Source organism: Salvelinus sp. IW2-2015, linkage group LG24 (genome assembly GCF_002910315.2).
Source record: "Salvelinus sp. IW2-2015 linkage group LG24, ASM291031v2, whole genome shotgun sequence".
Classification (NCBI taxonomy): Eukaryota; Metazoa; Chordata; class Actinopteri; order Salmoniformes; family Salmonidae; genus Salvelinus; species Salvelinus sp. IW2-2015.
Genome location: NC_036864.1, coordinates 10,443,876 through 10,463,194, shown reverse-complemented (window position 1 = coordinate 10,463,194; position 19,319 = coordinate 10,443,876). Strand labels below are relative to the sequence as shown.

The window sequence follows — 19,319 nt, the reverse complement described above, 5'->3', positions numbered from 1 at the left end:
GGGGGGGGGGGTGCTACCGGATCAGGGTTGGTGACTCGTGAGAAGTTTAAGGAGATGTTTGGGTCAGTCGTTAAGGTGCTATTTCTATGGGGTCAATTTCACACCATGTGTAAAATATAATAAATCATGAACTTGAAAAATAAAGTTGAGAATGTAAACATACTTGAGGACGGTTGAAATAATGGATGTTGAAATCAAAAACCCAACAAGACATCAAAAGAAAAAACTCAAAACGTGTAAGCAAATCATTTAAAAGCGAGAGCAAAACTATGACAAACAAACCATCTACCTACTTAGGTAAACATATGAATTACTTGTTGCGCAGGTGTATGGCGAACCAGTTACCAACACCTGCGCCAAACGTTGTGCGACAGGTAAGTCATATGTTTATCTAAGTAGTAAGACGGTTTGTCATTAAATGTATTAGACAGACATGCGTCTAATATCCGTACATTGACCCGTGACCGACAGTTTGAAGTAAGTTAGCTAAAACGAGCTGACGTCAGACCGTCTACTTAAGGAGGCAATAGAAAAAAAGCCTGTCTATCATGTTCATTGATTGGGACGAACCGTCACTCCAAAACTAGCGGACCAATACGCCTCCCTCTAAACCCCGCCCTTCACGGAAAAATACTGCCAAAACTCGCAATCGAAAAGACTGCCAGGAAAAGCAAAGATACGAGTAGCGTAACAAAAAAGCTAGTACATGCAGGCAAGAGCGTAGGCAAAATCTATTTCAATAGGATTGGTTGCTGGGAAAGTTTCACGGAAAAATATTTTTGCATTCGTTTTCAAATCTTTTTTTTAATCATTTGTGAGTTTTGCTCCAGCTTTAAAATTATTTGCTAACAAGTTTTKGGGTTTTGCTTTTGATGTCTTATTTTTGTATAGAATTCTTTCAATTGTTTGGTTTTTGATTTCAACATCCATTATTTCACCCGTCCTTGAAAATACAATGTTTACATTAAATTTTATTTTTCATGTTCACAATTTATTTTATTTTGAAATCAATACATATGGCGTGAAGTTGACCCCATATGTTTGTGTCAGCCGTTAAGGTGATTTGAGTGAACACTTGCCAAGAAAAATGGCAAAAAGCACATGCAGAAGATAACATTTCCATTGAAACAATTCATCACGTATACTCGCTATCACACACTATGCAAAAAGAACAACCCTGGAGAAGTGACCACACACACACTGGCTAAAAATGTTCAAAAACACGTGAGAGAAGGTAGGTAGCTCGTGCTTGGGTGGGGTGGCACGCCCCCAGCCAACTATATGGGCATGGTGAGCCAGTCAGCAGGAGAGGCAGTAGACCGGAGAAAGTAGTCAGGTTTATAAGACCATACCACCCAGCTGAAATTGGGGCCTGCTTGTAACCTTCAGACATAAACCAGTTGGCATTGATTACCACGCTGTTAACCACTACTATTACCAATTCAGTTCAAGCCAATAACAATAATTGTATTTGTAAGTGCCTTTCATACATAGAACTAATTTTTGAGAGTTCATTCATTTGTTGGGCAAAATGATTCAGTATGTTAAAAACCATAAAACACTTAATAATCATTACCCTTTTCTCCATCTCAAGCTGCGAMCGGTCAGCAAAGCGCTCCTGCCTCTGTAACACAAGCAACGTAAATAACCCAACGTTAGCGAGGAAGTCCTATTTATTCACAATGAGTCATCCTAATACTACATGATACATGCTAATTTCCCAACTGTACAACGCAGCCTGGCCACAGTGCCTCACCTGTGTGGCTTTCTCCAGCTGAAGCTTCAAGTCATTCAGCTGCAGGTCTGTGTCACGTAACTGGGCCTTCAGCTTCTCATTCTCAGCTAGGATCTGCTCATAAAGCTGAGAGGAAAAACGGTCAGAAAAAAGTCTAACTTCACAGGGAAGAATTACTATTTCTATGGTGGTGTTATTGAGTATGGTGTGATTTTAACTAAGGTAGAAGGTGAGTGTGTGGGAGCTCCAGTACCTTCTTGTAGTCAGTGCTATCGTCTCGGTCCAGCCTGCTTGAGAATGACCTGCGACCCTCGCCACGGCTACCCAAGTGGTCATAGCGGTCAGAAGAGGAAGTGCTGCTCTCATTTCTGAAGAGAATAAAAACATTGATACTTAGCTCTACAGTATCTTATCGACCATGTCTAATATTTACACTGCCATATACCAGGTTGTCAACGGTTTATTTGGTCTAAAGTGGCACAAGCCCACCAAGTGAAGGGTAAGTAGTAGACAGGAAGGATGCATTCCCAAATGGCACCCTATTCTCTAGATTGGTCAAAAGTAGTGCACTGAGCCCTATGTGCCCGTGTCAAAAGTAGTGCACTATATAGGGAATAGGGTGCCATTTGGAAAGACCTGAAGAATAAACTGAATTTGGCACGTACCTGGACAGTCGGTCGCTCTGTGAAAAGAAAAACAGAAGTGATTTAATGTCTTTACCCGATGTTAAAACAAGCAAATCCACATGACAGATTCAGAGCAGTGCAGTTTTCCTGCTGTCTAGACAAGCGTAGTGCCTGGAATGTAGATCAATTAGAGTGCATTTGAGGGTTTCGGTTGTTCTGCTGGGGAATGTTTGGCGCATCACACTGAAAACAGGATGTTTAAGGTGGCATTCTATTCTCCTAGCAAATTTTTTTGTTCATTATTTTTGTAAATACTAAATTAAATGTACTGATAGGTTAGTCATTTCCTTGGCTTCACAAAGGTCTGCCTCCTTGACTTGCAAAGAGTTGACAAGGCTAGATGTTGGACCAATCAGCGTCTACCCCCTCAGCTCCGAGCCTCTCTCCCTTCTCATAGCACCTGACCACTCTGCACTGCAACAGACATTCCTGAATGGCTGCCAAGCCTGCCAGTGCCTTAAGGAGCAGCCCCTGAACCCCAGCGTCTCCTAGCTCCCGCCGCTCCAGCAGAGTGCCTTAGAGCAGGCAGGATGGGGGTCAGAGGGCCAAGCCTACAGCAGTGTTCAAATTGCTGTTGGCTTCCTGAAGCTGAAGGAGCCCGAATGCAAGGAAAAGCACTTGTGTGTCTGCACATCTTTAAGACCTTAGCTACAGAGATTAAAATGGTGGGGGGGAAGAAAACTGACATGTACAACTGGTTGAATTACAGAAAAGAAAAATACACTGTTTACAAACACAAGCATTTTAAACCTACTCTCAGGTTGTGATATATTTTGCAGATTTGACAAATTCAAATCTACCTCAAGTCGTTGGAAAAAAAACTGTGCTTCTCTACTTACTGCAAGTAATTGATAAATGCAGAGAACTTCTTCATTAACTTCAGTTATCATGACTTTCACACCACCAAAGCCAGCTGTGTTTACACCTAAAATAAGTGGGCAGACTGGAGGGGTGAACTAGTTTCATATCGCAATAATTTAATGATACTTGTATATATGATTGTACTGATACATGTCTAATTTACACATCTCCATCTGGCTTTAGGGGTTACTTATTTTTTTCAATTGTAAGATCACATCTTTTATTGCAGCGTTTTAAAACTCCTAATATCGTGTTGTTTTGCTTACATCATGCACGAGCAGGCGTCGCTCTCCATCAATTCTATTCAAATTGTATCCAATATTGATGAGATCGAGATATCTATCCAACTAATATATATACAGTGGGGAGACAAGTATTTGATACACTGCCGATTTTGCAGGTTTTCCTACTTACAAAGCATGTAGAGGTCTGTAATTTTTATCATAGGTACATTCAACTATGAGAGACGGAATCTAAACAAAAATCCAGAAAATCACATTGTATGATTTTTAAGTAATTAATTTGCATTTTATTGCATGACATAAGTATTTGATACATCAGAAAAGCCAGAACTTAATATTTGGTACAGAAACCTTTGTTTGCAATAACAGGATAATACGTTTCCTGTAGTTTTGACTAGGTTTTGCACACACTGCAGCAGGGATTTTGGCCCACTCCTCCCTACAGATCTTCTCCAGATCCTTCAGGTTTCGGGGCTGTCGCTGGGCTACGGACTTTCAGCTCCTCCAAAGATAGTCTATTGGATTCAGGTCTGGAGACTGGCTAGGCCACTCCAGGACCTTGAGATGCTTCTTACGGAGCCACTCCTTAGTTGCCATGGCTGTGTGTTTCGTGTCGTTGTCATGCTGGAAGAACCCAGCCACGACCCATCTTCAATGCTCTTACTGAGGGAAGGAGGGTTGTTGGCCAAGATCTCGGATACATGGCCCCATCCATCCTCCTCCAATACGGTGCAGTCGTCTGTCCCTTTGCAGAAAAGCATCCCAAAGAATGATGTTCCACCTCCATGCTTCACGGCTGGGATGGTGTCTTGGGGTTTGTACTCATCCTTCTTCTTCCCTACACGGCGAGTGGAGTTAGACCAAAAAAGCTCTATTTTTGTCTCATCAGACCACATGACCTTCTCCCATTCCTCCTCTGGATCATCAGATGGTCATTGGCAAACTTCAGACAGGCCTGGACATGCACTGGCTTTAAGCAGGGGGACCTTGCGTGCGCTGCAGGATTTTAATCCATGAAGGCGTAGTGTTGTTACTAATGGTTTTCTTTGAGACTGTGGTCCAGCTCTCTTCAGGTCATTGACCAGGGGTCTCCGTGTTTCTGGGCTCTCCTCACCTTCCTCATGATCATTGATGCCACGAGGTGAAATCTTGCATGGAGCCCCAGACGAGGGTGATTGACCGTCATCTTGAACTTCTTCCATTTTCTAATAATTGCGCAACAGTTGTTTCCTTCTCACCAAGCTGCTTGCCTATTGTCCTGTAGCCCATCCCAGCCTTGTGCAGGTCTACAATTTTATCCCTGATGTCCTTACACAGCTTCTGGTCTTGGCCATTGTGGAGAGGTTGGAATCTGTTTGATTGAGTGTGTGGACAGGTGTCTTTTATACAGGTAACGAGTTCAAACAGGTGCAGTTAATACAGGTAATGAGTGGAGAACAGGAGGGCTTTTAAAGAAAAACTAACAGGTTCTGTGAGAGCCGGAATTCTTACTGGTTGGTAGGTGATCAAATACTTATGTCATGCAATAAAATGCAATTAATTATTAAAAATCATACAATGTGATTTTCTGGATTTTTGTTTTAGATTCCGTCTCACAGTTGAAGTGTACCTATGATAAAAATTACAGACTCTACATGCTTTGTAAGTAGGAAAACCTGCAAAATCGGCAGTGTATCAAATACTTGTTCTCCCCACTGTATATATATATATATATACTGCTCAAAAGTTTGTGAAATCAAACTGTCCACTTAGGAAGCAACACTGATTGACAATACATTTCACATGCTGTTGTGCAAATGGAATAGACAACAGGTGGAAATTATAGGCAATTAGCAAGACACCCCAATAAAGGAGTGGTTCTGCAGGTGGTGACCACAGACCACTTCTCAGTTCCTATGCTTCCTGGCTGATGTTTTGGTCACTTTTGAATGCTGGCGGTGCTTTCACTCTAGTGGTAGCATGAGACGGAGTCTACAACCACACAAGTGGCTCAGGTAGTGCAGCTCATCCAGGATGGCACATCAATGCGAGCTGTGGGCAAGAAGGTTTGCTGTGTCTGTCAGCGTAGTGTCCAGAGCATGGAGGCGCTCCAGGAGACAGGCAGTACATAAGGAGACGTGGAGGAGGCCGTAGGAGGGCAACAACCCAGCAGTAGGACCGCTACCTCCGCCTTTGTGCAAGGAGGAGCACTGCCAGAGCCCTGCAAAATGACCTCCAGCAGGCCACCACCTTTTGCCTATTCCATTTGCACAACAGCATGTGAAATTTATTGTCAATCAGTGTTGCTTCCTAAGTGGACAGTTTGATTTCACAGAAGTGTGATTGACTTGGAGTTACATTGTGTAGTTTAAGTGTTCCCTTTATTTTTTTGAGCAGTGTATATATAATCTCTCTATCTATCTATATATCCTAGCCTACCTCTTTCAAGTAATACATTCAATGCAGCATTAGGCTTATATTTTGGTATTGAATGATGGGTTATGCATAGTAAGCGTCTAACTTTTAGACTGTCTCTTGCGCAATACGCAAACCTGTGCTCCACTTGCTGGCCTCTATTATTCTTTTTTTTAAACAAAGTCTCCTTAGCTCTTGGAGTCCCATGCAGGAAAAGCTAGACTAGAATACCTTGCTGCACATTTTTGTTGTTGCATTTCTTATAACAATAGACTATTCAAAGAGGGATACAAAACTCTTGTTCGCTGAATGTTAAATACAGCAGCCAATAGAACTCATGGGTAGTTTGAAAGAGTGAATGTGCTAGACTATAGAAGTAATTTATTCAGACCCATTAACCATTCAAACCTCATGGAGAAGTGAACACCTTCTACATCTAATTCTAGTCCTATATTATTCAAGCATGTCATTAGAATTATGACGTTAAGGACAACTTATTTAATTTAACTGTTGAAAGCGAGGAAGGAATGAAGCAACACTAGAGAGAACTAGGTAGGCTAATACCAGAGGAATTATTACAAAAAAGGTAAATCAAATTCACTAGCCTATACTTGTAACTTTGTAGGCCACATGTGCTGCACCAGAATTGCATGTTCTCTCCCTGCTTTATCATGATTTGAACAAGGTGCGTAGTTCTAGTCCATATAATACAGTTCACACAAAAAGATTAGTGCAACTTGCGCCTGGCCACAAGATTAGTGCCATTTATTTACCCATAGCATAGCTACATCTATGTGCTTTTATGCGTTCCTGTTGTGCGTAATGTGCAGTAGCCTATGTATTGGATAACGTCCCAATCATTTGGCCTGTCTTTAATGTAGGGCTCATAATATGTATTTAAATCAGGCTCAGAGGTTGCATCAGGCTTGAATTTTCAAATCAAAGCTCTAATCATAACCAGACATAGGCCTATTTAAATGCTTTGAATGACACTTCCGGTTTTGACGGGGAAATACCGGGTTACATGGGAGAAAAGTGATTTATTCTCAGGTTGGAACATTTGTAAAATACCAAGAAAATATTCCACCCTAATTGCCAGGTAACGTTAGTTGACTGTACCTGCACCAAAACTTCTGTATTGTTCATCCTATAGCTTTTTCTCCATCTTCTTAAACGGTGAGCCAACATGTACTCAGCCCTTTTATTTCCATGCGCTCTCATCTCTCTGTACCAGACACATAGTGAACAATAGTTTGAAACATCAAATCGCAATAGACATAGTCGGGAGAGTCGCTATACATATCGTATCGGCCCCTAAGTATCGTGACATCGTATCGTGAGGTCCCTGGCAATTCAAATCCCAGGGAGAAACCCAAATCAACTGCCAGGAGAGAGCAGCTCTCCCTGAATGCTTTCCTATCCATGCAGAGATAAATGGACCATTTCCTATTTGGTGTTCCGTTCAGGCCACGCCCCATTGTGCAGCCTCCAACAAAGAGATATGCTGGCTTTCTGGCTGGTTGCTCCGTCCAGCTGCCCTCCTCCTCCCACTGTGTGCGTCATCTGCAGCCAAGCGCCTGGCCACATCACTGTCTGCTACGCTGTACTGCACAGGACACACCCCTTCCAAAACCAGGGAGACTCCATATTATTGAACCTTTATTTTGACAAGTCATAATGAGACTAAGGTCTCTTACAGATGAACTCTGCATAAATACATCAGATAAAATATACAAAATTACAAAAAAGTATTAAAACAGATCTAGAGGTCACTTATCATTACTCTAAACTGACCAAGGAGGATGAGAATATCTCATTTGAGAGCTCTGTAAGTTGTTTTTTTTGCGACTTTTGTGTGGAACAACAAAGCAGCTTTACCCAACTCTGTGGAGACCGAAAGACAAATTTCCTTTGTGTGGTGGCTTGTTTTGGCTTGTTTTGGAACTTACTATGGTGTAGTGCTTTGCGTTTGAGGTCACCTTAGCAACAGGACAATCACAGGAAAGGAGGAACCATTAAATCCAAAGTCATCAGAAAGAGGGAGTCTTTACAGTACCAAAGCTGGCCAAAATAAGCCAAATTAAGGAAAATCAGAGGCACTTGCTTGGCCGTGACTATAGACAAAAGAGAGCAAAAAAGTTGATTGGGGTGAAAAACTGGCCAGTCAATAAAAAGGAAGTGTTTAATCAAAACTATCAGTCACCCAATACATGAGCATGTCTTTCCTCAATAGTGTTCATTAGTCAGTATGTGCCAACATCAAAGTTACATTCCATCAAAGTTTAGTTGGTTAAAGTGAAATCATCCTTTAGTTTGGGTCTCAGCCTGGACCACAGTTGCGATAAAGAGGTCAATGGAACTCAACCAAAACAATGCCATGGAAACAAGGTGGAAAGATCTGGAATATCCTCATTGCCCCCCAGCAAAAACAGCCTATATTTAGGATATTGTTTATTATGTATATTTCACAATATGTTGAGGTATAAATCTGTGCATAATACTAGTAAGGATGTCAACCCCAATATATAAGTCTATGTCATCGGCATCAATCAATGGGGTTCATGACATACACATACTGACACTAATGTAGACATGCCTTTCAGTTAAAAACTACTGACTTCCCGTAACCAATTTCTGAATGCTAGCTATGCAACCATCTCATACAAAACATGAGTTAGCATCTAGCAGTCACTTCTTCAAAAAGTGAAACAGGACAACTTCTAAAAGTTATGCAGCGAAAATAGCCAAATATATCAAAATCAGACTTATGTAACCACCTTGTGAGCCCGTTTCAAATGAATACATAAAATACGGAATATCTACTTAGTTTGATCAGATTTGTTGAATTTGCGCCAATGAGGGCGTCACTGCATCCTGCGTTCCAATGACCTCTTTCCTGCATCTATTGTGGGTTTATTTCTGCATGGTTGTGTGGACTGAGGTTACCTGAGGTTCACCCTTGATGCTGCCTTCCTCTGAGTCCGCCGACTGGTCTGGGTCATTGTCATCACTCTGGAATACAAGGAGGGACAGGAGGTCAGGAACAGCCCCGAGACAGTTATCCTCAGAATAAATCCATAGCCTGGCTGCAATTCCCCATTTTTATTTTTTTTGTTAACTAGGCAAGTCAGTTAAGAACAAATTCTTATTTACAATGACGGCCTACCGGGGAACAGTGGGTTAACTGCGTTGTTCAGGGAATGGACAACAGATTTTTTACCTTGTCAGCTCGGGGATGCCGCCCCAATCAGCTAAATCCAGAGGTGTTTCATGAGGTGCACTTCAGTGTAGTACCTCGAGAGTAGTTGTACTGCTAAATCTATAAAATGGCTTTTTACCTCAAACTGACATGTATTCTTATTGCCTTATGGGTGGGTCAAGTGGACTCTGATCATTACACTTGAGGCATGTCCACATTAAAGTGTCAGTGTGTATGTCACAAACCCCATCTTGGGTCCAGAAAGACACCCCGGTGGAGCGTCTCTTCTCACGGGGCCGCCGGCGATCCCGTATGGAGCGGGGCTGGGACTTATCCTCTCCCTCCTTCTCCTCCTCCTGCTGCTTCTTGTCTGATTCTGTCAATCACAGAGAGATTGAGTGAGACACATGCACCTGACCTAGCACATTTGGGGTCAATTCCAATTCTGTATCATGTTTACATTGTCAAATCAAAATCACCCAATAAATGAGCATGTCCTTCATCAATAGTGTTCATTATAGCCAGTATGTGCCGACATCAAAGTTTCATTCCATCAAAGCTTAGTTCAGTAAAACTTAAGTTAAATCTTTGCGCCTCCCGAGTGGTGCATCGGTCTAAGGCACAGCATCGCAGTACTGAGGTGCTACTACAGACCCGGGTTTGATCCCAGGCTGTCACACAGCCGGGCCAGGACCGGGAGACCCATGGGGCGTTGCACAATTGGCTGGCTGGGATTTCCTCGGCCATGCGCCTGCAAGCTGACTTCAGTGGTCAGTGTTTCCTCCGACAGATTGGTGCGGCTGGCTTCCAGGTTAAGCGAGCAGTGAGTCAAGAAGCAGTGCGGCTTGGCAGGGTCATGTTTCATTTATGGCATTTCATTTTTAGGCAACCCAATCCTCTCCCTCCCTGGGTGGAATTCAGGTTAACCGTTCTGTGCTCAGGTGGCTATTAGATAGTGCCTTCAGAAAGTATTCATACCCCTTGACTTATTCCACAGCCCGAACTCAAAATATATTCAATTGATCATTTTTTCACCCATCTACACAAAATATCCCATAAGGACAAAGTGAAAACATGTTTTTAGATTTATTGATAATGTAATACAGAAACCTAATTTACATAAGTATTCACACCCGACTCAATTCTTTGCAGTAGCACCTTTGGCTTTGAGTAGTCTTCGGTGCCTGTATCAGCTTTGCACCTCTGGATTTTAGGATTTTCTCCCAGTCTAAGGCCGTTTGCACTCTGAAGCAGGATCTCGTCGAATTTGCTTGTATGTCTCCATTCATTGTTCCCTCTATCCTTACCAGTCTCCCAGTCCATGCTGCTGAAAAGCATCCCAGTAGCATGCTGCTGCTACCACGCTTCACAGTAGGGATGGTGTTCTACGGGTGATGAGCTGTGCCTGATTCTCTAGACATAGCGCTTTGCATTCAGGCCAAAGAGTTACATTTGTCTCAGACCACAGAATCTTTTGCCTTATGCGCTTAAGTTTTTCACGTGCATTTTTGCAAACTCCAGGCATGCTGCCATGTGCCTTTTTCTCAGGAGTGGCTTCAGTCTGGCAACTCCCATAAAGCCCAGATTGGTAAAGTGCTGTAGAGACTATTGTTCTTCTGTCAGGTTCTAACATCTCAGCCAAGGAACTATGTAGTTCTGTCAGTGGTCATTGCCTTCGTGGTCATTGGCTTCGTGGTCACCTACCTGACCAAGATCCTTCTTGCCTGGTTGCTCAGTTTGGTCGGCCGGCCAGCTGTAGGCAGAGCTCCATATTTTCTTTTTAAATTTCCCAATGGAGACCACTGTGCTCTTGGAAACTTTCAAAACTCTAGAAATAGTTTTATAACCTTCCCCAGATATATGCCTCATCACAATTATCTTGGAGCACTATGGACAGTTCCTTGGTCTTCAAGGTATAGTTTCTGCTTCGACATGGACTGTGGGACCTTATATAAACTTGTTTTTCTTTCTACAAAATAATGTCCAAACAATTGAATTGGCCACAGGTGGACTCCAAGTTGTAGTGACATCAAGGATGATCAAAGGAAATTGGATGCACCTGAGCACAATTTGGAGTGTCATAGCAAAGGGGTGTGAACGCTTATAAATGCACACTGAACAGAAATATAAATGCAACATGTAATGTGTTGGTCCCATGTTTCATGACCTGAAATAAAAGATCACAGAAATGTCCATATGTACAAAAAGCTGATTTCTCTAAAACGGTAACACATTTGTGCACWAACATCTGTCTCAAGATAATCCAACCAACTGACAGGTGTGGCATATCAAGAAGCTGATTAAACAGCATGATAATTACACAGGTGAACCTTGTGCTAGGGACAAAAGACAAATGTGTTTTGTCACGAAACACAATGCCACAGATTTCTTAAGTTTTGAAGGAGTGTGCAATTGGCATGCTGACTGCAGGAATTTCCAGCAGAGCTGTTGCCAGTGAAATGCATTTTAATTTCTCTACCATAAGCCACCTGCATCATTTTAGAGAATTTGGCAGTATGTCCAACCGGCCTCACAAGCGCAGACCACGTGTAACCACGCCAGCCCAGAACCTCCACATCCGGCTTCTTCACCTGCGGAATCATCTGAGACCAGCCACCTGGATAGCTGATTAAACAGGAGTATTTCTGTCAATAATAAAGCCTTTTTGTGGGGAAAACTCATTCTGATTGGCTGGATTTCACATGACTGGGCCACGGCGCAGCCATGTGAAATCCATTGATTAGGGCCTAACGAATTTATTTCATTTGACTGATTTCCTTATATGAACTGTAACTCAGTAAAATCATTGTAATTGTTGCGTTTATATTTTTGTTCAGTATAAATTAGATCTGTATTTCATCTTCACACATGTTTTCTAAAAACATGTTTCCACTATCATTATGGGATATTGTGTGTAGATGGGTGAGAATCTATTTAATCCATTTTGAATTTAGGCTGTAACAAAATGTAGAATAAGTTTCTGAAGGCACTGTATATCTAATTATGTTACATACTCCAGCCATACCTCAATATGGGAATACATTCTACATCAGTAGAACTCAAGCTTCTATTTTTCAACGAATAGGTCTGCTGTTGAAAGCAGGAGTATCTCAGTATAATATTTGTGCGTACATGTGCGTCTACTCAGTCAATCAATGTACTGCTGAAAGTGTGTCCGGAATGCTTACAGTTTGGTATGTGAGTACATTGATTAATCATACTGACACATCAAATGGCAGCACAAACTCAGCAAAAAAAGAAACGTCCCTTTTTCAGGACCCTGTTTTTCAAAGATAATTCGTAAATATCCAAATAACTTCACAGATCTTCAATGTAAAGGGTTTAAACACTGTTTCCCATGCTTGTTCAATGAACCATAAACAATTAATGAACATGCACCTGTGGAACGGTCCTTAAGACACTAACAGTTTACAAACGGTAGGCAAGTAAGGTCACAGTTATGAAAACTAAGGACACTAAAGAGGCCTTTCTTCTGACTCTGAAAAACACCAAAAGAAAGATGACCAGGGTCCTTGCTCATCTGCGTAAACGTGCCTTAGGCATGCTGCAAGGAGGTACGAGGACTGCAGATGTGGCCAGGGCAATAAATTGCCATGTCTGTACAGTGAGACGCCTAAGACAGCGCTACAGGGAGACAGGACGGACAGCTGATCGTCCTCGCAGTGGCAGACCTCGTGTACCAACACCTGCACAGGATCAGTACATCTGAACATCACACCTGCGGGACAAGTACAGGATGGCAACAACAACTGCCTAGGTTACAGCAGGAATGTACAATCCCTCCATCAGTTCTCAGACTGTCCGCAATAGGCTAAGAGAGGCTGGACTGAGGGCTTGTAGGCCTGTTGTAAGGCAGGTCCTCACCAGACATCACCGGCAACAACGTCACCTATGGGCACAAAGCCACCATCGCTGGACCAGACAGTACTGGCAAAAAGTGCTCTTCACTGACGAGTCGCGGTTTTGTCTCGCCAGGGGTGATGGTCGGATTCGCGTTTATCGTCGAAGGAATGAGAGTTACACTGAGGCCTGTACTCTGGAGCGGGATCGATTTGGAGGTGGAGGGTCCGTCATGGTCTGGGGCGGTGTGTTACAGCATCATCGGACTGATTGTTGTCATTGCAGGCAATCTAAACGCTGTGCGTTACAGGGAAGACATCCTCCTCCCTCATGTGGTACCCTTCCTGCAGGCTCATCCTGACATGATCCTCCAGCATGACAATGCCACCAGCCATACTGCTTGTTCTGTGCGTGATTTCCTGCAAGACAGGAATGTCAGTGTTCTGCCATGGCCAGCGAAGATCCCGGATCTCAATCCCATTGTGCACATCTGGGACCTGTTGGATCGGAGGGTGACGGCTGGGGCCATTCCCCCCAGAAATGTCCGGGAACTTGCAGGTGCCTTGGTGGAAGAGTGGGGTAACATCTCACATCAAGAACTGGCAAATCTGGTGCAGTTCATGAGGAGGAGATGCACTGCAGTACTTAATGCAGCTGGTGGCCACACCAGATACTGACTGTTACTTTTGATTTTGACCCAGCTTTGTTTAGGGACACATTCCATTTCTGTTAGTCACATGTCTGTGGAACTTGTTCAGTTTATGTCTGTTGTTGAATCTTATGTTCATACAAATATTTACATGTTAAGTTTGCTGAAAATAAACGCTGTTGACAGTAAGAGGACCTTTCTTTTTCGTGAGTTTATGAGGTTTAATACAATCCATAGTATTTAGAGATCTGAACCCGTAGCTCTGCTCTCATGGCTGACCTTTCTCAGTGTCCCTGGAGGAGCGGCTGTAAGAGGAGGTGATGCCGGTCAGGCTGTTGGGCCTGTTGAGGGAGCTGGAGGAGGTGGTGATGCCAGTCAGACTGTTGGGCCTGTTGAGGGAGCTGGAGGAAGTGGAGGAAGGGGTGGAGGCCGTGCTCAGGGTGGTGGCCGAGGTGGTGGAGGGACGGTAGCGCTGGTAAGTCTGGAGAGAGGAGAAAGAACAGGAAGTCCGGAATGGTTACCGTCTTCAGATCAAACAACCTGGGCTTGAGGAAAACTGCAACAAACAAAAAAAATCTCAAAAGTGCGTGTCAGTTTACACATCAACAGTAAACTCATGTGTTGTATTTCCAGATGGATAATAGAGCATTGTAAATTAAGGAGGAAGCCATCACATACCTCTTCGAAGCTGCGGTACCTCGACCGGTAGTCGTCCTCCTTGGTTTCACCAGTCTCCTTCTTCTCCTCCTGCTTCTCCTTGTCTTGTTTCTCCTTCTCTTCCTTCTCCTCGTCCCGGGTCCGTATGGGGCGGCTCCTGCCGATGGTCTTCTCTGCCTCTTGGAGGTCAGTCAGAGTCACACCCTGAGAGGAAATTGAGAGAATTTAGTGAAACTCTGACGAAAAGGGTTGCAGCAGCAATGTTTTTTTATTTGGTCAATTACATTTCCTCGTGGAGGGGAAAAACTACAAAATGGCATTAATCTACATTTTGGAAGAGGAAAATGTACAACTAATTTCAGGCATTCACTTATTGCACTGTGAACATTATTTTGGTTATAAAAAGTGGGCAATTTAACAGGGCATTTTAAGCTGAACCATATTTAGTTATTTCAGATAGTATTAGTGACAGTGTGGAGAAGGACCAGCCCAGTTTCCTACGGCTTGTAAACAATCTCATTAAAACTCGATACGCTTAGGAATGTTTGCCAATTTACACAAAGTTTATGTTTCCACAATAAAAACGGGCAACTTTTTTGGGATTTTTAACAACAATCAGTTCAGCTATATTACCCCAAGCCACATTAAGGCAGAATAATTGATAACATGTACATAACTTTTTTTTAATGACTCATAGTAGAGAAATGGACTAACCAACCAACCATTACAAAGTCCAATAAGAAGTGACTCAGTTGACACTGCATTTAACGACACGTATTTTGTCATTGGCCATTTAGGCCCAGTTCAGAAGCAGAGTTAGGACAGACGTCTTCACTAACCTGGGTAGACCGTCTGGACTGTCGAGCCTGTCTGGAGCGGGCTTTCCTCTGGGACTCCGACTCTTCATCCCGGACAGGTGTGAGGTACGATCTGCAACACAAACAAGGACAGGAGTAAGGTACGACCTTGAACAAAAACAAGCTATAGCCACACGTAAGGATGATCGACATGGTAGTTATGAGATTAGGCTATTTACTTCAACAGTTGTCAACAACAATCTAAAGTGGCAAATCTAACATCCAAGTGTTTTGTCTGCTAACCATTTAATCAACCATATTCTTATTGTACTATCAGCTGTGAAGATATTTAATCTCCTTTCACCTTTTATTTAGCGTTAGTCTCAAAATATTGCAAATATTGAGCGAGCAACAAGACAGGTAACTAATGTTTTCTTTGAAGAGGGAATGTGTTCCTTCATCCCATATAAAAATATCAACTCAATCACTTGTGAGCCTTGGCTAGGCCTTGAGAAACCCATCTTCCTTATAAGGAGAACTTTCTGAAGCAGTCAGGGTTCTAGAACCTTCCCAGAACAGGTGGCTTCTTTCAGCAGCAGTGACTTCACAGGAAGACGTGCTCTTAACCCCATTCATTTTAACAGACTCCCGCTCCTCCTCCAGTGTGTACACACTGTAGGAGATCACACCCAATTCTCAAATAGAGGCAATGCAATCTCAAACAGCACAGGATCTTGCTAGCTTAAAGATATTCCGCTTTCTGAGAGACGGCAGTTATTACATTGTTTCTAGTTGCATAAACAAGAGAAAAAACATGAGCTTTGTGTAAAATAATAGACACGGTGTGTATCAGTGACATCCTTGTTTTCCCCCTGTGGGTGTCACGTGTGGGCATCCATGTGTGTTTCCATGTTTGCATTTCAGAGTGTGTGCGTGTGTGTAGGCGGGGGGTGCGCGTACGTGCGCGTGTCGGACCTGCGTCTCTCCCTGCCGTCAGAGCCAATGATAGTGCCAGTAGTGGACGTGGTGGTGGTAGAAGCAGTGTTAATCGTAGGGATGACTGCAGCAGACTCCTTCTCCCGCTCCTTTTCCCTCTCCGCACTTTCCTCTGCCCAGTACCTGATCCAAACAATTGTACACAGGACTTCAAAATATGACTAACATTTTTACATTCATATATGTGTGTAGGGTTCTCCCAGGATTTTTTAACACCTGAAACTGACATTTCCTGCAATCTAGATTTTTAAAAGTGACCTTATGATAATAAATAAAATTGACTTATTTTCCATAGTGGTGCAGTGTGTGTACCTGCTGGTGAGGCTGGAGGATCCGGTGCGGGTGGAGGAGCCCAGGCTGGAGAGCAGGCTGCGGTCACGGTGGCTGGTGGGCGAGGTAACAGACGAGGTGGTGGTGGTAGTGCTAGTGGAGGAAGAGGTGGTCGAACCCAGGTCTTCGTGCCTCCTGCCAAAGGAACCACTGTGGATACCAGTGGAACAACAGTCAGATAAAAAATGAGAGAAGAGGAAAGAGGAAGAGGGAAGGAGAGTGAAAGATAGACTGGACAGGAGAGGACCCATTACCCATACAAGGAATGTCATGAAAACTAGGCGATCAAAAACAGTTAACACTGTGGCCTTTGAAGATGAATTCCTCTCCATTAGCCATTATTCCAAAATGGGGTTGATCTCTCTTCAGTTGATGGGAGGGTCAAGAGAACACCAGTCAAAGACGCATGAAACTACACAACACTTATGCAGCCGAGACCGACCGACCGAGACAGACAGACAGACAGACAGACAGTGGAGGTGGATAGAGGTTGTTGATCAGTGGGGGCTGGTGGTATACCTGCGGTAAATGCTGCAAGACTGGTAGTGGGAGGTGGGTGACTGCCAGGGTTTAGTGTTACAGGTGATAGGGTCCAAGCTGGAGGCAGACGAGGACTTGGCTGGCACGTCCCGCGTGCTGCCGCTCCGCCCTAGCGTTAGCGTGTGGGACGTGCTGGCAGTGTGTGGAGGTGGGCGAGATAGGCATGTTAGCAAGGGGGCGCACACCACACTTTTACATAACATACATGTAACATGTATAAAACTAAGCTCTGATACGCTTGGTCCATGACTCGGTTTCTTGAGCTGTAGTGATGGATTTTGGATAATGTAGTTTTGGAACCTTGCAGGCTATAAGAGTGTGACAATGGCAGATTGTAATGTAGAACCTGATGTGCCTTTAGTTTCTCTATACTACACAGAAACCCGACAGGACTAGTACAGTCATGCAGGAGACTGTGGCGTGTGAGACAGAGGCGTTGGACTGACTTGCATGGATTTTCTCAGTAGATGTTTGCATGTTAAGCATGTACGTGCACTTGTGTCAAATGACAGTGCGAAATCAAATTGACATGAGGAATGAGCAAAACTACTAAGAGTCTGGAGATCTCCACGAGTCCAGAACTAGTACTGAATGAATGGAAGATGGTGCACTGATCTGGTGCACTGATCTGGTGTAGTGAGTCGGTCAGGTTGAGGAATGAGGGGTAGCATATCGTGAAGCGTGGGTAGCATATCGTGAAGCGTGGCTAACCTGCGCTGATAGCTGGGTGTTGTTCGGTTGGTGGAAGCGCTTCCTTCACTGTTCTTCAGCTCATCGTCCCAGCGTCTCCTGGTGTAGGAGCCACTACGTACCAGACTAGCAGCAGAGTCCCTGGGATTGGAACCACACACTACAATATCACCCAGGGCTCCACAATACTGGCAAGGACCCACAGCATTGTGCTACAAGTCAATAGTGGATAAATCCACTAAATGTCTCTAAATGTAAATTAGTAATGACTAACAAAGTATCAATGACCAATATTTGTAACATATTATTCTAGATATTGTCAACCTGATTGATGCTGGCCAAATGTGAACATTGAGAATATAATTTTCCTGTAACTAATTCCTACACTTCAAGAAATATGTATGAGGCCACTTTTTAAATCTATAGATTTTTCATTGTAAACTGAAGTACTCAGATGCAGCAGAGCGGCTACATTAAGACAACATGCAGTGCTGCTTTGGGCCTGTAACACACAGCAGTGAACAGCAGGTGGTGCTCCTGTCAATGCACTTTTCCCTTCAGAGGGACCACGCTGGCACTTCACCTGTTCTCCTTCTCGTCAATGTCTGATGTACTGGCCAGTCTCCTGGGGATGGTGGGGGCAACGTAGGCAAGTCTGGTTCCTTTGTCTTTTTCCTGCACATGAAACATTGGAGCCATTTGCTTGAGCTCCTAAACAAACACATGCTACATCTACTAACATTCTTCATGCATTGTCCACAGCCAACAAACCAGTCTCAATCGACAGTGGATTTCAACTTCAACCTAGCAACGCAACTTATCAAAACAGTCTGGAATGGTGAACCATCAACTTCATATGAATGATGACATCCGTTTCAAATCGTACTATATGTCCAAGCAGCTGGACATATACATACATACACTACCGTTTAAAGGTTTGGGGTCACTTAGAAATGTCCTTGTTTTTTAAAGAAAAGCAAAAAAAATTAACCATTAAAATAACATGATCAAAAATACAGTGTAGAAATTGTTAATGTTGAAATTGACTATTGTAGCTGGAAACGGCAGATTTTTTATGGAATATCTACAAAGGCTTACAGAGGCCCATTATCAGCAACCATCACTCCTCTGTTCCAATGGCACGTTGTGTTAGCTAATCCAAGTTTATCCTTTAAAAAACTAATTGATCATTAGAAAATCCTTTTGTAATTATGTAACCACAGCTGAAAACTATGTTCTGATTAAATAAGCAATAAAACGGGCCTCTCTTAGACTAGTTGGGTATCTGGAGCATCAGCAATTGTGGGTTTGATTACAGGCTCAAAATGGCCAGAAACAAAGACTTTTCTTCTGAAACTCGTCAGTCTATGCAAGAAATTGCCAAGAACTGAAGATCTGGTACAACGCTGTGTACTACTCCCTTCACAGAACAGCGCAAACTGTCTAACCAGAATAGAAAGTGTGGGAGGCCCCGGTGCACAACTGAGCAAGAGGACAAGTACATTAGTGTCTAGTTTGAGATACAGATGCCTCAAGTCCTCAACTGGCAGCTTCATTAAATAGTACTGGCAAAACACCAATCTCAACAGTGGAGAGAGTGACTCCGGGATTGGCCTTCCAGGCAGAGTTACAAAGTCCTATAGGGTCAGACAGGCACTGAGGCCTGGGGTCAGACAGGCACT

At 43.4% G+C, this 19,319-nt stretch overlaps 1 protein-coding gene across 1 annotated transcript in view; it reads right to left on the bottom strand.

Moving 5' to 3' along the window:
- Nucleotides 1-45: 45 nt before the first annotated feature.
- LOC111951439 (protein phosphatase 1 regulatory subunit 12A-like) overlaps nucleotides 46-19,319 on the bottom strand; it is a 66,994-nt gene continuing 47,720 nt past the window's right edge. The window contains 15 exon segments of the mRNA XM_070434803.1: nucleotides 46-1,383; nucleotides 1,577-1,624; nucleotides 1,757-1,861; nucleotides 1,989-2,103; nucleotides 2,401-2,417; nucleotides 8,865-8,930; nucleotides 9,363-9,493; nucleotides 13,907-14,108; nucleotides 14,306-14,488; nucleotides 15,124-15,214; nucleotides 16,057-16,200; nucleotides 16,390-16,557; nucleotides 16,927-17,079; nucleotides 17,659-17,778; nucleotides 18,221-18,312. Coding sequence (XP_070290904.1) covers nucleotides 1,339-1,383; nucleotides 1,577-1,624; nucleotides 1,757-1,861; nucleotides 1,989-2,103; nucleotides 2,401-2,417; nucleotides 8,865-8,930; nucleotides 9,363-9,493; nucleotides 13,907-14,108; nucleotides 14,306-14,488; nucleotides 15,124-15,214; nucleotides 16,057-16,200; nucleotides 16,390-16,557; nucleotides 16,927-17,079; nucleotides 17,659-17,778; nucleotides 18,221-18,312 — 1,680 coding nt within the window. The 3' untranslated portion in view covers nucleotides 46-1,338.